At 48.6% G+C, this 16,540-nt stretch overlaps 1 protein-coding gene across 5 annotated transcripts in view; it reads right to left on the bottom strand.

Moving 5' to 3' along the window:
- FHIP1A (FHF complex subunit HOOK interacting protein 1A) overlaps window positions 1-16,540 on the bottom strand; it is a 329,740-nt gene that overhangs the window by 37,112 nt on the left and 276,088 nt on the right. For all 5 annotated transcript variants that reach the window (XM_070386654.1, XM_070386651.1, XM_070386650.1 and 2 more), the window contains 2 exons: window positions 4,792-4,982; window positions 1,946-3,079 (listed from right to left, as the gene is read on the bottom strand). In XM_070386654.1, the coding sequence (XP_070242755.1) occupies window positions 1,946-3,079; window positions 4,792-4,982 (1,325 nt within the window). The remainder of the gene's footprint in view (window positions 1-1,945; window positions 3,080-4,791; window positions 4,983-16,540) is intronic.

Below are 16,540 nucleotides of genomic sequence, written 5' to 3'. Positions count from 1 at the left end.
GACAAACTAATAATACTTTATCTGTTAAACAACATCAAGGACCTTTTGGTCCTCTTCAAAGGCTATAGACAATATTCTAAGCGAAGTCCTGTGAGCTGTTTTGCAGATGTTCTGCAGCTGTTTTTCAAACCCCCACAAGATACAAAAAAGTTAACCACATGATGACCAGACTCTGGCTATGACCTAAGCTGCCACAATTCTGAGAACTGGCCTCAAAGTAACAGGAACAAACCAACCTGGAACTGCAGATCAACTGCACTGCAAACAACCAGGACGATGCTGGTCAGACTGCTGCGGGACTAGGTCCAAGAAGCCTGTTAGAGCCGACAGCGCCTGTTCTGCCGGTAGTCCCCTCCCTCCACCTGTGCACACCCGAAGCTCCCCTGAAAAGCTCCTGCCCCCGATCAGCAGTGTGAAGGTGGCTTTTGGACATGAGTCCACCTTCTCCCCAGGTTGCCCGCCTCCTGAATAAAGCATCTTTCTTTTCCCACCAACACGTGTCTCTCAAGTATTAGTTTTCAACCAGTGAGCAGCCAAATCTGACTTTGGTAATAATTTTACTTGGCTAATAATTTAATAATAATAATTCTACCATAATTCCTTTCTTCAAGCCACTTACGTGATACCCCAGCCTAGCCCTTTGCCCACTGCTAGGGGTATATCACTGGAACACACCCATTCTTTTATTAGAGTGATGCGTTTATGTGGATCTACTCATGTTTGGATGAAGATTTTGTGATTAACTGAAATGAGTTCCCAGGCAAAGGCATGACTAACTCCAGTGGCCTGTGCTGCCTGTACACAGCCACACTGACTCAAGGGGTGTTCTGAGCACCTGCTGTATGCTCTGTCCACTGCTCAGGACCAGACACAGCACAGAGACCAAGCCAACAACTGTGCCCTCCTGAAGCACACAAGCCAGTGGAGGAAACTGGAACTGTTTTTTAAAACAATTAACATACAATACATATTAAAAAAATGCTAAGGGGAAAAATAAATTAAGACTAGAGGAGAAGGGGATAACAGAGGATGAGATGGTTGGATGGCATCACTGACTCGATGGACATGACTGTGAGCAAACTCCAGGAGATTGTGAAGGACAGTGAAGCCTGGCGTGCTGCAGGCCATGGGGTCGCAAAGAGTCAGGCACAACTTAGTGACTGAACACCAAAAAAGAAGAAATGAGGCTATTAAATAATGAGACTAGACTTCTTGTGTGGTTTAGTGAGTCCTATTGGGGAAGAATTAATGCTTTTGAAGTGTGGTGTTGGAGAAGACTCTTGAGAGTCCCTTGGACTGCAAGGAGATCCAACCAGTCCATCCTAAAGGAGATCAGTCCTGGATGTTCTTTTGAAGGAATGATGCTAAAGCTGAAACTCCAGTACTTTGGCCACCTCACGTGAAGAGTTGACTCACTGGAAAAGACTCTGATACTGGGAGGGATTGGGGGCAGGAGGAGAAGGGGACGAAAGAGGATGAGATGGCTGGATGGCATCACTGACTCGATGGACATGAGTCTGAGTGAACTCCGGGAGTTGGTGATGAACAGGGAGGCCTGGCGTGCTACAATTCATGGGGTCACAAAGAGTCAGGGACAACTTAGTGATTGAACACCAAAAAAGAAGAAATGAGGCTACTAAATAATGAGACTAGACTTCTTGTGTGGTTTAGTGAGTCCTATTGACCTCTCAAGAGAAGTTACTCAATGGCAAAATATAATCTCTAATTTGCTTGGGGGGTGGGGGGCGGGGAAAAAGACAATCATTGCAAGATGATAAAATAAGATAAAAATGAAACCACCCCTCCCTGCTCCTTACAAAAATCCTTCCACCCCTCTGGTAGGTAAACTGATGATGCTCCTTACCTGCACCTACCTTACTCCTCTGATGCAACATGTACAAGTACTTTCAAAAGCAGAAACCACAAAGCAATCTGAGGGCATCACCTGTGAACGGGGTGCTCTGCGTCCTTGCAGGACGGTGACTGGCAAAGGCGGCGTCATCTCGTGCTCCAAACGGGGATGGTGGGGTCTCTGCGGGGGGAGCCTCAGCTATGAAAGAGTCAAAGTCGTCATCGTCCTCCTCCTCTGGGTCCTTCTTCCCCTCCTCCTCCTCTCCCCCTTGGCTCTCGTCTTTCTCCCCCTCTGGCTCCTTTGTGACCAGCAAGGCATCTGGTAAGGAGAGATCCTGCTCCATCAGGCCCTCAGTGCTGGAACCCAGCTCTTTAATGATCTGGTCGTACTGGGCCATGAAGTCTTCACCCTCGGGGACCGCCGCTGTCGGCTGGGCACTGGGCTCCGCCTTGGGGCTGGGGGCTGCTGACTCGGGGGCTGCTTCTGGGGTGACCTCGGGCTCGTTGGCTCGTGCTGGGTCCCTGGACACACCGTGAAGCACGGCCGAATCGTCTCTGCCATTTTCCTCCTCCAACTCCGTCTCTGGCTCAGGGCCAGGCAGGGGGCCGTTGTTCAGGGGGGCACCCTGGACCTGGGTCTGGGCTGGGGGCCTCGTGGAGTGCTCCTGTGAACCATGCACGTCTTCAGCATCCTTCTCAGCACACAGCCTATACACCATCACGTCGTCCTGGAAGTCAGACTCCTCGATGTAGGCCCCTTTGAAGAGCAGGATGGCATTCTTCTTCATCTCCTGGATGTGTTTGGGGGGGTCCACGGGGACCGGGGGGCTGGCGTTCTCGGCATCCTCATACGGCCCGGGGGAGCCCCCGCCTGTCCCCGAGGAGATACCGGTGTCGTAGCTGTCGTCCCACTCCAGCTCCGTGTGGCTCTTCTCCTTCCCGGGAGCCAGCGGGGGCATGGGTGTCCCGGGGACCTGCTGCGGCAGCCGGAGCACAGGGGAGGTGGCGCCCGGGGCCCTCTCCTCCGGCGGGCCCAGGCAGCATGCCTCGGGGTTGGGGGAGTCTCCGTCGTACAGGGCAGACCACACACGGCAGTCCCGCATGCAGCGGAGGATGTTGGAGTGGGCCTCCCAGAGGTACTGCAGGTAGCTGATGTCCAGGGCTTTGCCATACTCCACGATGCAGGCTGACGGCAGGGAGGCCTCGGGGAGCAGCTGCTCTGCGGGCCCTGCCCCGGGAGACACACGAGTCAGAACGGGTGCGGCCCTGCGGGGCCCTGTCCCCCCGGCCACTGTGGTTCTAAAGATTTCTGACCATGATTCTCAAAGAACAAAAATCGGTTACAGTTTTAGGAAGAAAAAATAAAACCAGAAACTCTACCCTCATAGAGGATACAAAACCAACCTGGCCATCACCAGCGGAAGTCTGTTACTGGGTGTCAGCCTTCAGAGAAATGTGAGCAACCTCTCAAGCTGTCGGGAGGATTAAGTGAAGTAATGTTTCCAATATGGCACCTGCCATAGAGCAGGTAATAATTAAAAAGATTTTCCTTTGACTCTAAAGTAGAAAGCCTATATAATCCGTGAACTTGGAAAACAGATTTTCTCTAGAAAACCCTGGGTTTTTTGAAAAGCCTGTTAATTCATTCTGCCATCCTGAGAATTACTGGGAGTTTTATGTTCCAAGTAGTGTCTTGCGATAAATTTTTATATTCACTACCAAAATAGCCCCTTTAACCTGAGAATGATACACTGACTGCCTTTGATGTTAAAAGCTCTCAACCATGTAACTTAAATAGCTATGCAAATATCTGCATTGAAGTTTACATTTCCTTTAGGAAAAAAATGGACTAAGACAAGGGCAAACACAAATTCTACTGTTTCTTTAAGAATCTACCAGCCGGCAGGCGCTTTATTGGTGCTATCGAATTTAATCCTCACAGGCCTATGTGGAGACACTGTTTTCTCCATTTACAGATGAAGAAACTGAGGCTCAGAGACAAAGATCACCTGAGAGCCAGTGGCAGAGCCACAGGTCAGGCCACAATCCTACTCCCCACCTCCACAAGTCAAGGTCATCTCACGTCAACCTCTCTCCTTACTTCGTTCCAGCCTCTTCATTATCTAAAATAAGGGCTAACTCTACCTTAGCTATAGCTGACTCCAACCCCCAGCCCCATGCTGTTTAAAAAGACGTGTGAATACAACACATCTCATACTTGTACACTGAGGATGCTGCTAGAAAGCCTAGTGAAAACTGAGGTCTGGGGACACTGACGGGGTGAGAGCTGGGCACGTCAGTGAATACTTATTACAGCTATAAGAAGCAGAAAAGGACCCCTAGCTAGTCAGTCATAAAAGAAACGGGACTCGCTGCCGCACTCCCTGTCTACCGAGAGAGACACACATCCAGGGAGAGATGGAATCCGGTATCCTTTTGTTTATAAAGATTATCACTAGAGAGGGCTGCCTGGCAGGCTGGGACCCGGGACTCCATGCTTCAGTGCTTACACCTGGACATGCATCTCCTCCTCCCCTCCAGCAACAGAATACAAAGACGCTATAAGGAACTAAAAATAACTTCATGCATGCATAGATGGGGCAAATTATGAAAAACACCACACAAAAAGGCCTGAACTGAACTGCCACTCCCCCGGCGCCAGAAGCAAAAGCAGGGCACTGAGCATGGTCCTGGGGCACAGCACCACCAGGGGCGTCGGCAGCCCACATAAGCCACCCTCTGACCTAACTATCGGGTCACCCCACCCTCACCCCGTTTAAGGGACCAGCTTGGCCCCCGGCTTGGGGAGCAAGCAAGGGCATCTGTTTCTTGTTCTTGGGCTGCAGCAAGAGGCCCGGAAAGCCCTGCTGAATTCCTCCCCTGGCCTCTTGTCACTTTCTGTCGCTAAAGGGTCAGGGATGCAGGTTGGCAACACCCTACCTGGGCTGTCACGCCTGCACTGTGACCAGAGAATATAATCCCTCTCCTGGTTCCCAAGTGTCAGGGTGATCCCGCTGGAGCAACAGACGGGGGTCAGGGCGAGCAGCTTGGCCGCAGACACAGAGTAACAGTCTCTCTCCTTCACAGCCCACCTCTGACTCAGCATCATGTGATTGCAAGGGATCAGATACCTGGAAGACAAAAAGGGCCGCGTTCAGTGTCTGCAGGTCCATTCCCGTGATCAGGGGGCTCATCCCTTCTGCACCTTCACTCCAGCCCCCTGGGCTCACTCCTGAGCTTCAAGCCTGTCAAGGGCTGCCTTTTTCTGACAGCAGATCTAAGGACCCTCACAGTTTAGCATCCCCGAACTTCCCCTCTCTTAATGGATGTGCTGCCCCTCTGCGCCCCGGGCCTTCGCCTCTGCTGTAACCTCTCTCTGCAGCATGCTTCCCCTGCCCCTGCCAGACACCTGCCTTGTCGTCCTGCAAACTCCAAGTTCAGTGTCACTTTCTCCAGGAAGGCATCCGGGCTTCCCACTCCAAGGTGGAGACACCCTCTCCCTCCACTATGCTCATGGCTCTCTGTTAAGGCACTGCTATCAGAATCACAACTGTTTTGGCGTCTGCCTTCTCAACATGATGTGCTACCAGAAGCAGCACCTCCTTCAAGAGTTCTGCCTCATGATCCTGTGGGCAGTGCTCAGAGTGGGCGCCGGATGACAGCACAGTCTTTGCACAGAAAGGCAAAGACCCTGCCAGAGTGCCATGAGACTATCTTGTGCCACAGTGTTCTGGCACCAGTTCCGAAGGGGCTGTAAGGGTGGGCGGTGTCCCCACACCGCCAAGCAAGCAGTGCTCCAGGCTGAAGGTGTCCTTCGGTTCAACTCAAGTGTGGCACTGTCTACTCAGAGGCGGCAGTGGAGCCCACGGGCTGAGGGTCTGGTCCTACAAGACTCTGCAACACACACACACACACACTTCAGATGCCAGTCACAAGTCCAAGCTGTCACCTGTGCTTCTGAGGTTCCAACAACCCCGTCTTGGTTTGATCAATTTGCTAGAGCAGTGCACAGAACTCAGAGGTTTTTTTAACTTATTAATTTTATATTGGAGCACAGCCAGCTAACAATCTTGTGACAGTTTCCAGTGGACAGCAAAGGGACTCAGCCAGATATATGCACGTGTCCATTCTTCCCCAATTCCCCTCCCATCGAGGCTGCTACGTAACACTGAACAGAGTGCCCTGTGCTATACAGTAGGTCCCGGCTGGTTCAGTTCAGTTCAGTCGCTCAGTCATGCCCGATTCTTTACGACCCCATGAACCACAGCACGTCAGGCGTCCCTGTCCATCACCAACCCCAGGAGTCCACCCAAACCCATGTCCATCGAGTTGGTGATGCCATCCAACCATCTCATCCTCTGTTGTCCCCTGATCCTCCTGCCTTCAATCTTTCCCAACATCAGGGTCTTTTCAAATGAGTCAGCTCTTCGCATCAGGTGGCCAAAATATTGAAGTTTCAGCCTCAACATCAGTCCTTCCAATGAACACCCAGGCCTGATCTCCTTTAGGATGTACACTTAAAATACAGCAGTGTGTACCTGTCCATCCCAAACTCCCTAACTATTCCCCCACCACCTAAGTTTCTTCTCTAAATCTGTGAGTCTGTTTCTGTTTTGTAAATAAAAAACTCAGAGACACATTACTTACTAGGTCACTGGTTTTTAGGAAAGGCTGTAACTCAGGAACAGTCTGATGGAGAGATGCAGGGGGTCAGCGGTGGGGGAGGCTATGGAGGTTCTGTGTCATCTCCCGGCCCCTCTCCCCCAGCACCTCCACCAACAGAAGGCTCTCCAAAGCCAGCAGTTGTGGGGCTTTATGGAGGTTTCACTGTGGTCATGGCTAATTTTGAATCACTGACCATTGGCACTTAATTCAACCTTCTCCTCTCCCCGGGTATCAGGGGCTTAGAAGAAAAGGACAAAGACCAAACATGTATTTCTTCTTATGAACCACAACTTCACAGCTGCCCAGGGCTCAGCATGGAGCACTGGGCCCCGTTTCACACCAAACACTCTTGGGAGTGGGTGACAAAGCATCTCAGGATCATCACACAGCTGGAGACAAGAACACGTGGGCAGTCACTTCTGACACACTCGGAGCACACTGGCAGGCTGCGAGGCTGCAATCAAGAGCGTTTCAGTGGCCTCCTTTCCTAACGGGGGAAAGAGCACGCTGTTTGTTTAAACAAAGATGGAACAAACCTGACGGAAGCCTCACGGCCAGAGCCAAGTGCCCCACGTTTGTGCGGGAGCCAATTCCAGAGACCCTGAGCCCTGAGGCGGACAACCGCAATCTTCAATAAACCTGCATGTTTTTGTTTCTGTATTTAGCTTTCGAGAGAGAGGCGGTACAGAGGAAAACAAGCCATGATTAAGGATTCAGAGAAAAAGATAAAAGTACAACTTGCAGGGTATGTCCCGAGGCCAGTAAACGTTGAGCTGTCTTCCACAGCTCCTGCGGATCCACAAGAGGAAAACCTATGTTTGCATTAATGACTGACCTGCTGCAAGTGCCTGGGTCAAGGAGGAAAAGAGATTTCATCCTCTTCATAGCATGTTACACGTTGGTCTTTGTAACGTTCATGGTATGAAGTGACAAGCTTGCCACTGAACCTTCAGTTCTCAAAAAATAAATCAAGGACTTCCCGGGTGGTCCAGTGGCTAAGACTCCAGGTTCCCAATGCAGGGGCCCTGGATTCGTCCTTTGGTCAGGGAACTAGATCCCACAGGCCACAGGCAATCAAATAAGTAACATAAGTACAAATAAAGATATATAAATAAATACTTAAATTGTGCTAAGTCGCTTCAGTCATGTCTGACTCTTTGTGACCCTATGGACTGTCGCCAGGCTCCTCTGTCCATGGGATTCCCCAGGCAAGAATACTGGAGCGGGTTACCATGCCCTCCTCCAGGGAATCTTCCCGACCCAGAGATCGAACCCATGTCTCTTATGTTTCCTACACTGGCGGAGTACCTAAAAGGAGGTGGGTTCTTTACCACTAGTGCTACTACCTTTAATCAGTAAATCAAATTATGCCTCATTCAACCCAAATCTTAGCTAGACTGCCAAGTAAGGGAGACGCAGTCTCCCCTCCCACACTCATATGCACACAACACACACAGACACCTGAGCCGAGACCCCGTCACTGAGATCCAGGCACGCCCCGCGCGTCTGACGCAGCAGTATTTACTTGCAAGTGCAGGTTCACGGAAATCAGAGGGTCTAAGAACAAACAGCAAAGACAGGAGACGCAGTGTGGGAAACGGGCCTGGTCTAGCCTCATCCTCAGCCCAGCTCTGGGGATGTGTGCCTGAGTCCTACTGGAGAGGAAACAGATCCTATAGGCAGGAAATGAAAGACCTCTGTTCACGAGGATCTCGGTGAGAGGAGACGCTTTGTGGATCAAGAGTGATGACAGGAGAGAAGCCTTCTCTGGCCTGCACGGTTCTGGCCCCAGGACGCACAGGGAGGCCCTGCTGGTCCAGCCCTCGTGCCCTCCATCACCCCCGAGCCCTCTCAGGAGCGGGGACACGGCAGGGACCGAGGGAGGCAGCACCGATCAAGGGCTCAGCAGAGACGCTCCTGTGGCAACTGCACCGGGGCACAGATTTGTGCGGGAGCCCGTGTAAGACCCCAGCCTTGGGCTCCCACAGAACTGATAGCTGATGCTTCACAGGGGGCCACAGTCTTAGACGAGGGGCAGGGGGGCGGGCAAGAGCCAGGGAAACCTGTCCTGTGGTTGCCGATGCGAACTCTTCTGCCATCACAGGCGAGAGAGGCCTGGGGAAATTCACATTATACAGAATTTATATTGTATCCTTATTCTCATCATTAATTATTTAAGAAACAACCTGCTTTGATGCTTTTATATACTCCTGGAACTTGATGACTACTTACAGCTCAAACCAAGCATATTTCATGACTTAAGTTGATATACATAGATTTCTACTCTTTATTTGAAGAAAAAAAAAAAAAAAATGGAACAGTGGATCAAACCTAATAGAGCTATTTATCAAATATCACCGGTGGATAGCTTGGCATTATATTAGAATAAATAGTGATTTGGAATTTGCAACTTTGCAAATACACACTTTCCATAGAAACTAAGAATTTTCTTCTGAGTAAATCAAATAAAGGGATCCCCCAGTGGTTGAAGGAGAGGGTTCTATACAATTAGAAATTGGAGAGTCAACCCAAATGAATAACACCCCTGCATTTAAAGCAGGACTTCTACTACTGTGCTTCTATAATGAAGGACTATCCCAGAGAGAAGCGTGGGGGACCACACACTAGCCACCACCTGCCCTCAGTTACAGACAGAGACTAGAAACAGAAAGGAGTCAGATGTTCCCAAACGTCGCCCGTCGGGATTAAGTGGCTGATGACAGCAGGACAATCACCTAGGAAACTTCGTACAGATGACTGGCATCAAACTATCTTTTCATTTCAATGGTATTTGCCTGGGGTGGGATTTTATTTAAGTTCAGGAAGCAGTAAATATTACATAATCGGAAACTAACAAATGGCTTTAGAGGCTCAGGTTACTCAAAGCCATCCCAATACAGCAGGAAAAAAAACTATTTCCTACATTGTCCTCGCTTTTTTCATTATCTCCCTAGCCCTCTGCAACCCTGGATCCATGTTCTATGTTATTGGATATCACTCGTTAAAATAAATCATCATCACTTCTGAAACAATTCAGTGACAACCAATCAATAACAGAGCATACACAGTGCCTGCTGCTACACTGACAATAAAAACAAACAAAGCAGTCAGGTATGATGGAGCAAGCAAGATGCTTCTTAGGAGGCGACAGCAATCTCAGTGTGCACCAACGGGCAAAAATCTTAAAAGCAACGTGAGTGAATTTCAAAAAGCTCCTTTGTTTTTCAAAGACGTTTTGGCCGTATTTCTCCTATTCACCGTACCCTAAGTTGGCTTCTTTTCCCCTCTCCTCCAGAAACCTAATGCTCACAGAAGATGGGAATGTTCCTGAAGTGAACAGACAGCTTCTCTTTGAGCAAAATAGTTTCTACCTGAACACAGAAGGTGATGCAGTTCATAAACCCGACAAAGGACCAGCACTTGTGAAAGAAAAACCCCAACCAGAGTATTCAGAAGTGGCATTCAGGGTATTAAGCAACCCAGTGGTGCCTAAACCGGGAAGTGTCACAAACACGGTGGGGGCCGGGGTGGGGGGAGGTGGGAGGGGCGTGGAGGAGCGGGGGGAGGGGCGGGGGGGCATGTAATCTGTCAAGTGTCTGCCTGTCAGGAGAAGGCAATGGCACCGCACTCCAGTACTCTTGCCTGGAAAATCCCATGGATGGAGGAGCCTGGTAGGCTGCAGTCCATGGGGTTGCTAAGAGTCAGACATGACTGAGTGACTTCACTTTCACTTGTCCCTTTCATGCATTGGAGAAGGAAATGGCAAGCCACTCCAGTGTTCTTGCCTGGAGAATCCCAGGGACGGGGGAGCCTGGTGCGCTGCCGTCTATGGGGTCGCACAGAGTCAGACACGACTCAAGTGACTTAGCAGCAGCAGTCTGCCTGTCAGCAGTTCCTGCCTGCCTTTGGCCCATCACAGGTCACATCCTGCGAGGTGGACAATTTCCCTTACATTTTCTGTGCCCCTAAATAGCCTCTCTGCTGCTGCTGCTAAGTCGATTCAGTCGTGTCCAACTCTGTGCGACCCCATAGACGGCAGCCCACCAGGCTCTCCCGACCCTGGGATTCTCCAGGCAAGAACACTGGAGTGGCTTGCCATTTCCTTCTCCAATGCATGAAAGTAAAAAGTGAAAGTGAAGTCGCTCAGTGGTGTCTGACTCTTCACGACCCCATGGACTGCAGCCCACCAGGCTCCTCTGTCCATGGAATTTTCCAGGCAAGAGTACTAGAATGGGGTGCCATTGCTTTCTCGGTACCTTATTCCAACTTACTACTCTGATTATCTTGCTAAAGGAAAAAAAAATCAGTTACAAACAGATTATCACTTTGAAATGTCAATAATTAAGAGTGCTTGGGTTGCAACAAAAATTGATGTAGTTTTATCATGTAACAAATAACCTCACAAAAGGAGTCACATAATCATCACTGCTCTATTGCCTCTCAGATCTACAACTTTGTCATACACATTCAAATGACTACAGCAGCAACAAAAAAGGGCAGCTTATAAATATATCTCGTAGGTCCCTTAACGTTTAAAGGGCTAGAAAAATAAGGAATTTTCATTGCCTTTGCTTTTGGTACAGATTCTAAATCAGAAAAGACACTGTTCTCATTACAGTAAGCCCCTCTTATCTGCAGGATATACACTCCAAGACCCCCACTGACGCCCAAAACAGCAGATGGTACTGAACCATATAAATACTGTGCTTTTTTCTATACATACAAACCTATGATAAAAGTTTAGTTTATAGATTAGGCTCAGGAAGAGAATAGCAACAACAGCCAGTAATAGCTGTTTTTCCCCAACTTTAGAAAAGTTTTAGTGTTAGAAAATGGACAGACATGATAACATCAATATTTTAATTTACAAAGTGGTACTGCAGAATGAGAAAAAATCACATCCAGCTCATTTATCTAGTGATAATATGGTCTGGCCTATTCAGTTTTCACCCTAGAGTACACAACGCGTTAGCTCACGGATCCATGTTTGGAGTATCCAGTAATAAAATACAGCAATTATAACCACGTCCTGTAATGGAAGTTATGTGAATGCAGTCTGTCTCTCAAAGTGTCTCACTGTGCTGTTCTCTCCCTTCCTGTGATGATCTGAGACCATGAAACGCCTACATGATGGCATGAAGTGAGGTGAATAATGTCAGCCTTGGGACGCAGGCTCAGGCTGCCACTGACCTTCTGACGTAATACAAAGGACCAACGTGCACTTAAGGTGACCCTGGATCACTGAGCCATGAAGATGTTGATGGCTGGATATCAGGGGCAGACTCTGGCGATAACTGGGGATCCTGGCAGGGGAGGCCTGAGATTCCATCACGCTACTCAGAACAGCACACAATTTAAAACCTATGAACTGTTTATTTCCAGAAGTTTCCACTTAATATTTCTGGACCACAGTTGATCATAGGTAACTGAAACATTGGAAAACAGAACCAAAGATAGGAGGGACTCAGTTCGGTTCAGTTGCTCAGTTGTGTCCAACTCTTTGCAACCCCATGGACTGCAGCACGCCAGGCCTCCCTGTCCATCACCAACTCCCTAAGCTTGCTCAAACTCATGTCCATCGAGTCAGTGATGCCATCCAACCATCTCATCCTCTGTCATCCCCTTCTCCTGCCTTCAAGCTTTCCCAGCATCAGGGTCTTTTCCAATGAGTCAGTTCTTCACATCACGTGGCCCAAGTATTGGAGTTTCAGCTTCAGCATCAGTTCTTCCAATTCAGGACTGATTTCCTTTAGGATTAACTGGTTTGATCTTCATGCAGCTCAAGACTCTCAAAGAGCCTTCTCCAATACCACAGTTCAAAAGCATCAATTCTTTGGCACTCAGCTTTCTTTATGGTCCAAGTCTCACGTCCATACATGATTTAGCTTTGACTAGATGGACCTAACTGGATACACACCTTATCATTACAGCCACCACTGTTCACAGCCTTGTTCTCAGAATTGTAAATCTCCTTATCTCTTTCTGCTGCAAACTTAGTAGTAACTTCTTCAATCGCATTAATTCTCTCTTAACCTGTATCTTAAATGTTATCTACACTAAACACTCAGTTTTTCATTTTAATAATTACAGTTTCCACTTCTAAAATCCCTAGCTGGTTCTTTAAACCTGCCTGTCATTCTTACTTGATTGCCAAAATGCCATTTTTAGGGAACTTCCCCAGTGGTCCAGTCATTGAGAATCTGCTTCCAGGGCAGGGGACTCGGGTTTGAGCCCTGGTAAAGGAACTAAGATCCCACATGCTGCAGGGCAGCGAAGCCTGTATGCCACCGCTAAGACTCAATGCAGCCAAATAAATAAACATAAATTTCTAAAAAAAAAAAGTTTTTAGTTTAACAGAAAATAATAAGTATTGGCAAGGATTGTGGAGCAACCAGAACCCTGTACACTGTCAGTGAACTTATAAAATGTGCAGCTATTGTAGAAAAAAAATTTTTCACAGAATGATCCAGCAACTTCACTTCTGGATATCTACACAAAAGAAGTGAAAGCAGGGTTCTGAAGAGACATATCTGTGTATCTGTGGCCACAGCAGGGTTATTCATTGCAGCTAAAACGGGAAGCAATCCAAAATGTCCAGTGACAGATAAGTGAGTAAACCAAATGTGGTGTAAATAATGGTGTATTATTTGGTCTTCAAAAGGACGGAAATTCTGACACCTGCTACAACATGAAAGACTCTTGAAGACACTGTGCTAAGTGAAATAAATCAGGCACAAAAAGACAAATACTACATGAGTCCACTTACATGGACTAGTCCACCTAGAAGAGGCAAATTCAGAGCAATAGAAGGCAGGATAGTGGCTGCCATGGGCTGGGGCAGGGGTGGGGGGCAGGGAGTGAGGATTTAAGGGGTATAGAAGGGGTTTTCTTTGTGAGGTGAGAACAATTCTGGAGATGGATGGTGGCAATGGCTGTACAATAATGTGAATGTACATCACTGAGCTGTATGGTTAGGTTCTATGTATTTGACTCAGTTCACATGTCCGACTCTTTGCAACCCTATGGACTGCAGCACGCCAGGCCTCCCTGTCCATCACCAACTCCTGGAGTTTACTCAAACTCATGTCCATTGAGTCAGTGATGCCATCCAACCATCTCATCCTCTGTCGCCCCCTTCTCCTCCTGCCTTCAATCTTGCCCAGCATCAGGGTCTTTTCTAATGAGTCAATTCTTGGCATCAGGTGGCAAAAGTATTGGAGCTTCAGCTTCAGCATCAGTCCTTCCAATGAACACCCAGGACTGATCTCCTTTAGGATGGACTGGTTGGATCTCCTTGCATCCAAGGGACTCTCAAGAGGCTTCTCCAACACCACAGTTCAAAAGCATCAATTCTTCAGCACTCAGCTTTCTTTATAGTCCAACTCTCACATCCATACATGACCACTGGAAAAACCACAGCTTTGACTAGACGGACCTTTATTGGCAAAGTAATGTCTTTGCTTTCATAGCTTTTCTTCCAAGGAGCAAGAGTCTTTTAATTTCATGGCTACAGTCACCATCTGCAGTGATTTTGGAGCCCCAGAAAATCAAGTCTCTCACTGTTTCCATTGTTTCCCCATCTATCTGCCAAGAAGTGATGGGACCGGATGCCATGATCTTAGTGTTTTGAATGTTGAGTGTATTTGACTACCATTAAAAATACTTGTTCTGCCTGAAATTATCACAACATTGTTAATCAGCTATACTCTAATACAAAATAAAAAGTTTAAAAAAAACAGAAAAAGTACTTGTTAAATGGGTATGGGGGGTGGGAGGTGGATCAGCCATTCAGGTGACAACGATAGGAAGCAGAGGTTTCCTGCGTGTCTACCGCGTGCTGACCTCTACATCTGTCCCCAACTCGTTCTTCTCAGATTCCCCAGGCAATGTGGCAGAATCAGAAATACAGAAAGTAGTAAATAAAGGGCATCTACTATTACATTCTCATCATCCTCCTCAATAAGGAAACAAAGAAGAAACTCAGGCTAGGAGCACTGAGATCAGAGGCTGCTGCTGCTGCGTTGCTTCAGTCGTGTCCGACTCTGTGCGACCCCATAGACAGCAGCCCACCAGGCTCCCCTGTCCCTGGCATTCTCCAGGTAAGAACACTGGAGTGGGTTGCCATTTCCTTCTCCAATGCATGAAAGTGAAAAGTGAAAGTGATGTCGCTCAGTCCTCTCCGACTCTTAGTGACCCCATGGACTGGAGCCTACCAGGCTCCTCTGTCCATGGGATTTTCCAGGCAAGAGTACTGGAGTGGGGTGGATCAGAGGCTACACCCAGCGCTTTCTCCATGACTCCATTCAGCACCTGCAACCATGCACTTTCCTGGGCAACAACAGGCCCTTACTCACCATGGAAATGCCAAGCACTGACCTCGACGTGTGTTTCAATCACAAGCTGATTCCTTCACCTTCATAAGGCACAGAGCTGGCTCTCAAAAGCTTTGACAAATACGACCTCTGAGGACAGTTTTTACCACAAGCACCACCCTGTGAGTAGACAACGCCACTGGGCAGAAGCGTCTGCCCCCCTGGCTCAGCCTCCCCCGGTGACCAGGGCTGGGACATGGGGCCAGGCTTCCAGGCCCACTGCAGAGGACAGCTGCTTTCCCTGCTGTCAAAGAAGCGACATTCAAGGATCTAACGTTTAAATATAACCAGGATTTACCCTTGTTGGAAGCGAACTTTGGCTCTGACACCAAACAAACAGGCTTTAACAAGCTGCTCTGACGGCTTTCATCCAGGCGCCACTAATGCACTGTCACATCAGGAGAGACCTGATGAGAAGCGGACATAACCCTTTTAGGACAGAAAACGAATGAGTCATACCCTGAACGACCCAGGGTATGTACTTATGAGCAGATTCGTTCTTTGCTAAGGCCCTAAGATCAGTTACTGATGGCCTGATCGAAACCCTCCGGAAGCCCAAAATTAATAGGCGATGTTCTCCTATAAAACAGTGACTCTGCAAGGCCTCCATCACCAGGCCGCCCACTGACTCCCCCTGTGGTGCTTCTATCGCTCCCTTTTGCAGGGTGACACATCTATACTGCACCTTCCTCAAACCAGTAGTTCTCAAACTTAGCCTGGCATCAGAATCCCCCAGAGCTAAACAAAACACTGCTTGCCAGGCCCCACCTACCACCAGTTCCTGATTCAGCTTGTCTGGGAGAAGACGGCCAAGGATGTGTGTTTTCATGAGTTCCTGGATGACGTCTCTGCTGCTGTTCCCAGAACCACACTTGGCCATGCCCTGAAACTTCTCCAGGGCCAGACACCTCTTGGAACGCCAGCTCCTCAGTAATCCTGCTCACACCATGTCTAAACTGCAGTGGGACCAGGGGCAGCCCAGGTCTCCTCCCTCTTGTCTTGCTCTCAGCACCCTCTGTCCCAGGAGGGGTCAGCAGCAGGGTCTATGGACGGTGGGGGTGGAGCAGGCACCCAGCGAGCTAGTCCACTCTTTCCTTACTGCGTCCAGACCACGGAGGGGGTGCGGGAGCACAGGCCCTTGTCAACTCTCTTCCTTCACAAAAGCAGATGCTCCTCTCAGCGACCCTGAGAGGACAGGCTGGGATGAGGCAGGATTCGGCGTCCCTGAGTCTCCTGCCCAATGACCAAACTGATGTCGTCTTGCTGGCAGTCCACTTTGACTCCGGACACCCATCTCCAGACCCCAGCCCATTCATGACACCGTTCCCACCTGGACATCTGAAGGACAGACCTTCTCTGCCCTGTGTATACGGATGCCCTTTTCAGCTTGTCCCTCCACCCACGCCCTTCTGAACTATACACAGGAAGTACTCATTAAATATTTACCGAATTTAATTGAAAAATACTTGCAAGCCAGGCAGTGAGCACTGTAGCCATACCATTACTAAAGCAAAAGTCATAGAATAATTTCTATACACCAACAGCATTTCATATTGAGAAAAGTTGTTCTCAATAACATGAGTCTCCTAAAAATGTACTTTGGGAGAAAGACATCCAGTTACAGACCAGAAGAGCTTTCATAACACTTCTGA

The sequence above is a fragment of the Bos mutus genome, chromosome 17 (genome assembly GCF_027580195.1).
Source record: "Bos mutus isolate GX-2022 chromosome 17, NWIPB_WYAK_1.1, whole genome shotgun sequence".
NCBI classification, from domain to species: domain Eukaryota; kingdom Metazoa; phylum Chordata; class Mammalia; order Artiodactyla; family Bovidae; genus Bos; species Bos mutus.
This window is presented reverse-complemented; position numbering and strand designations above follow the sequence as displayed.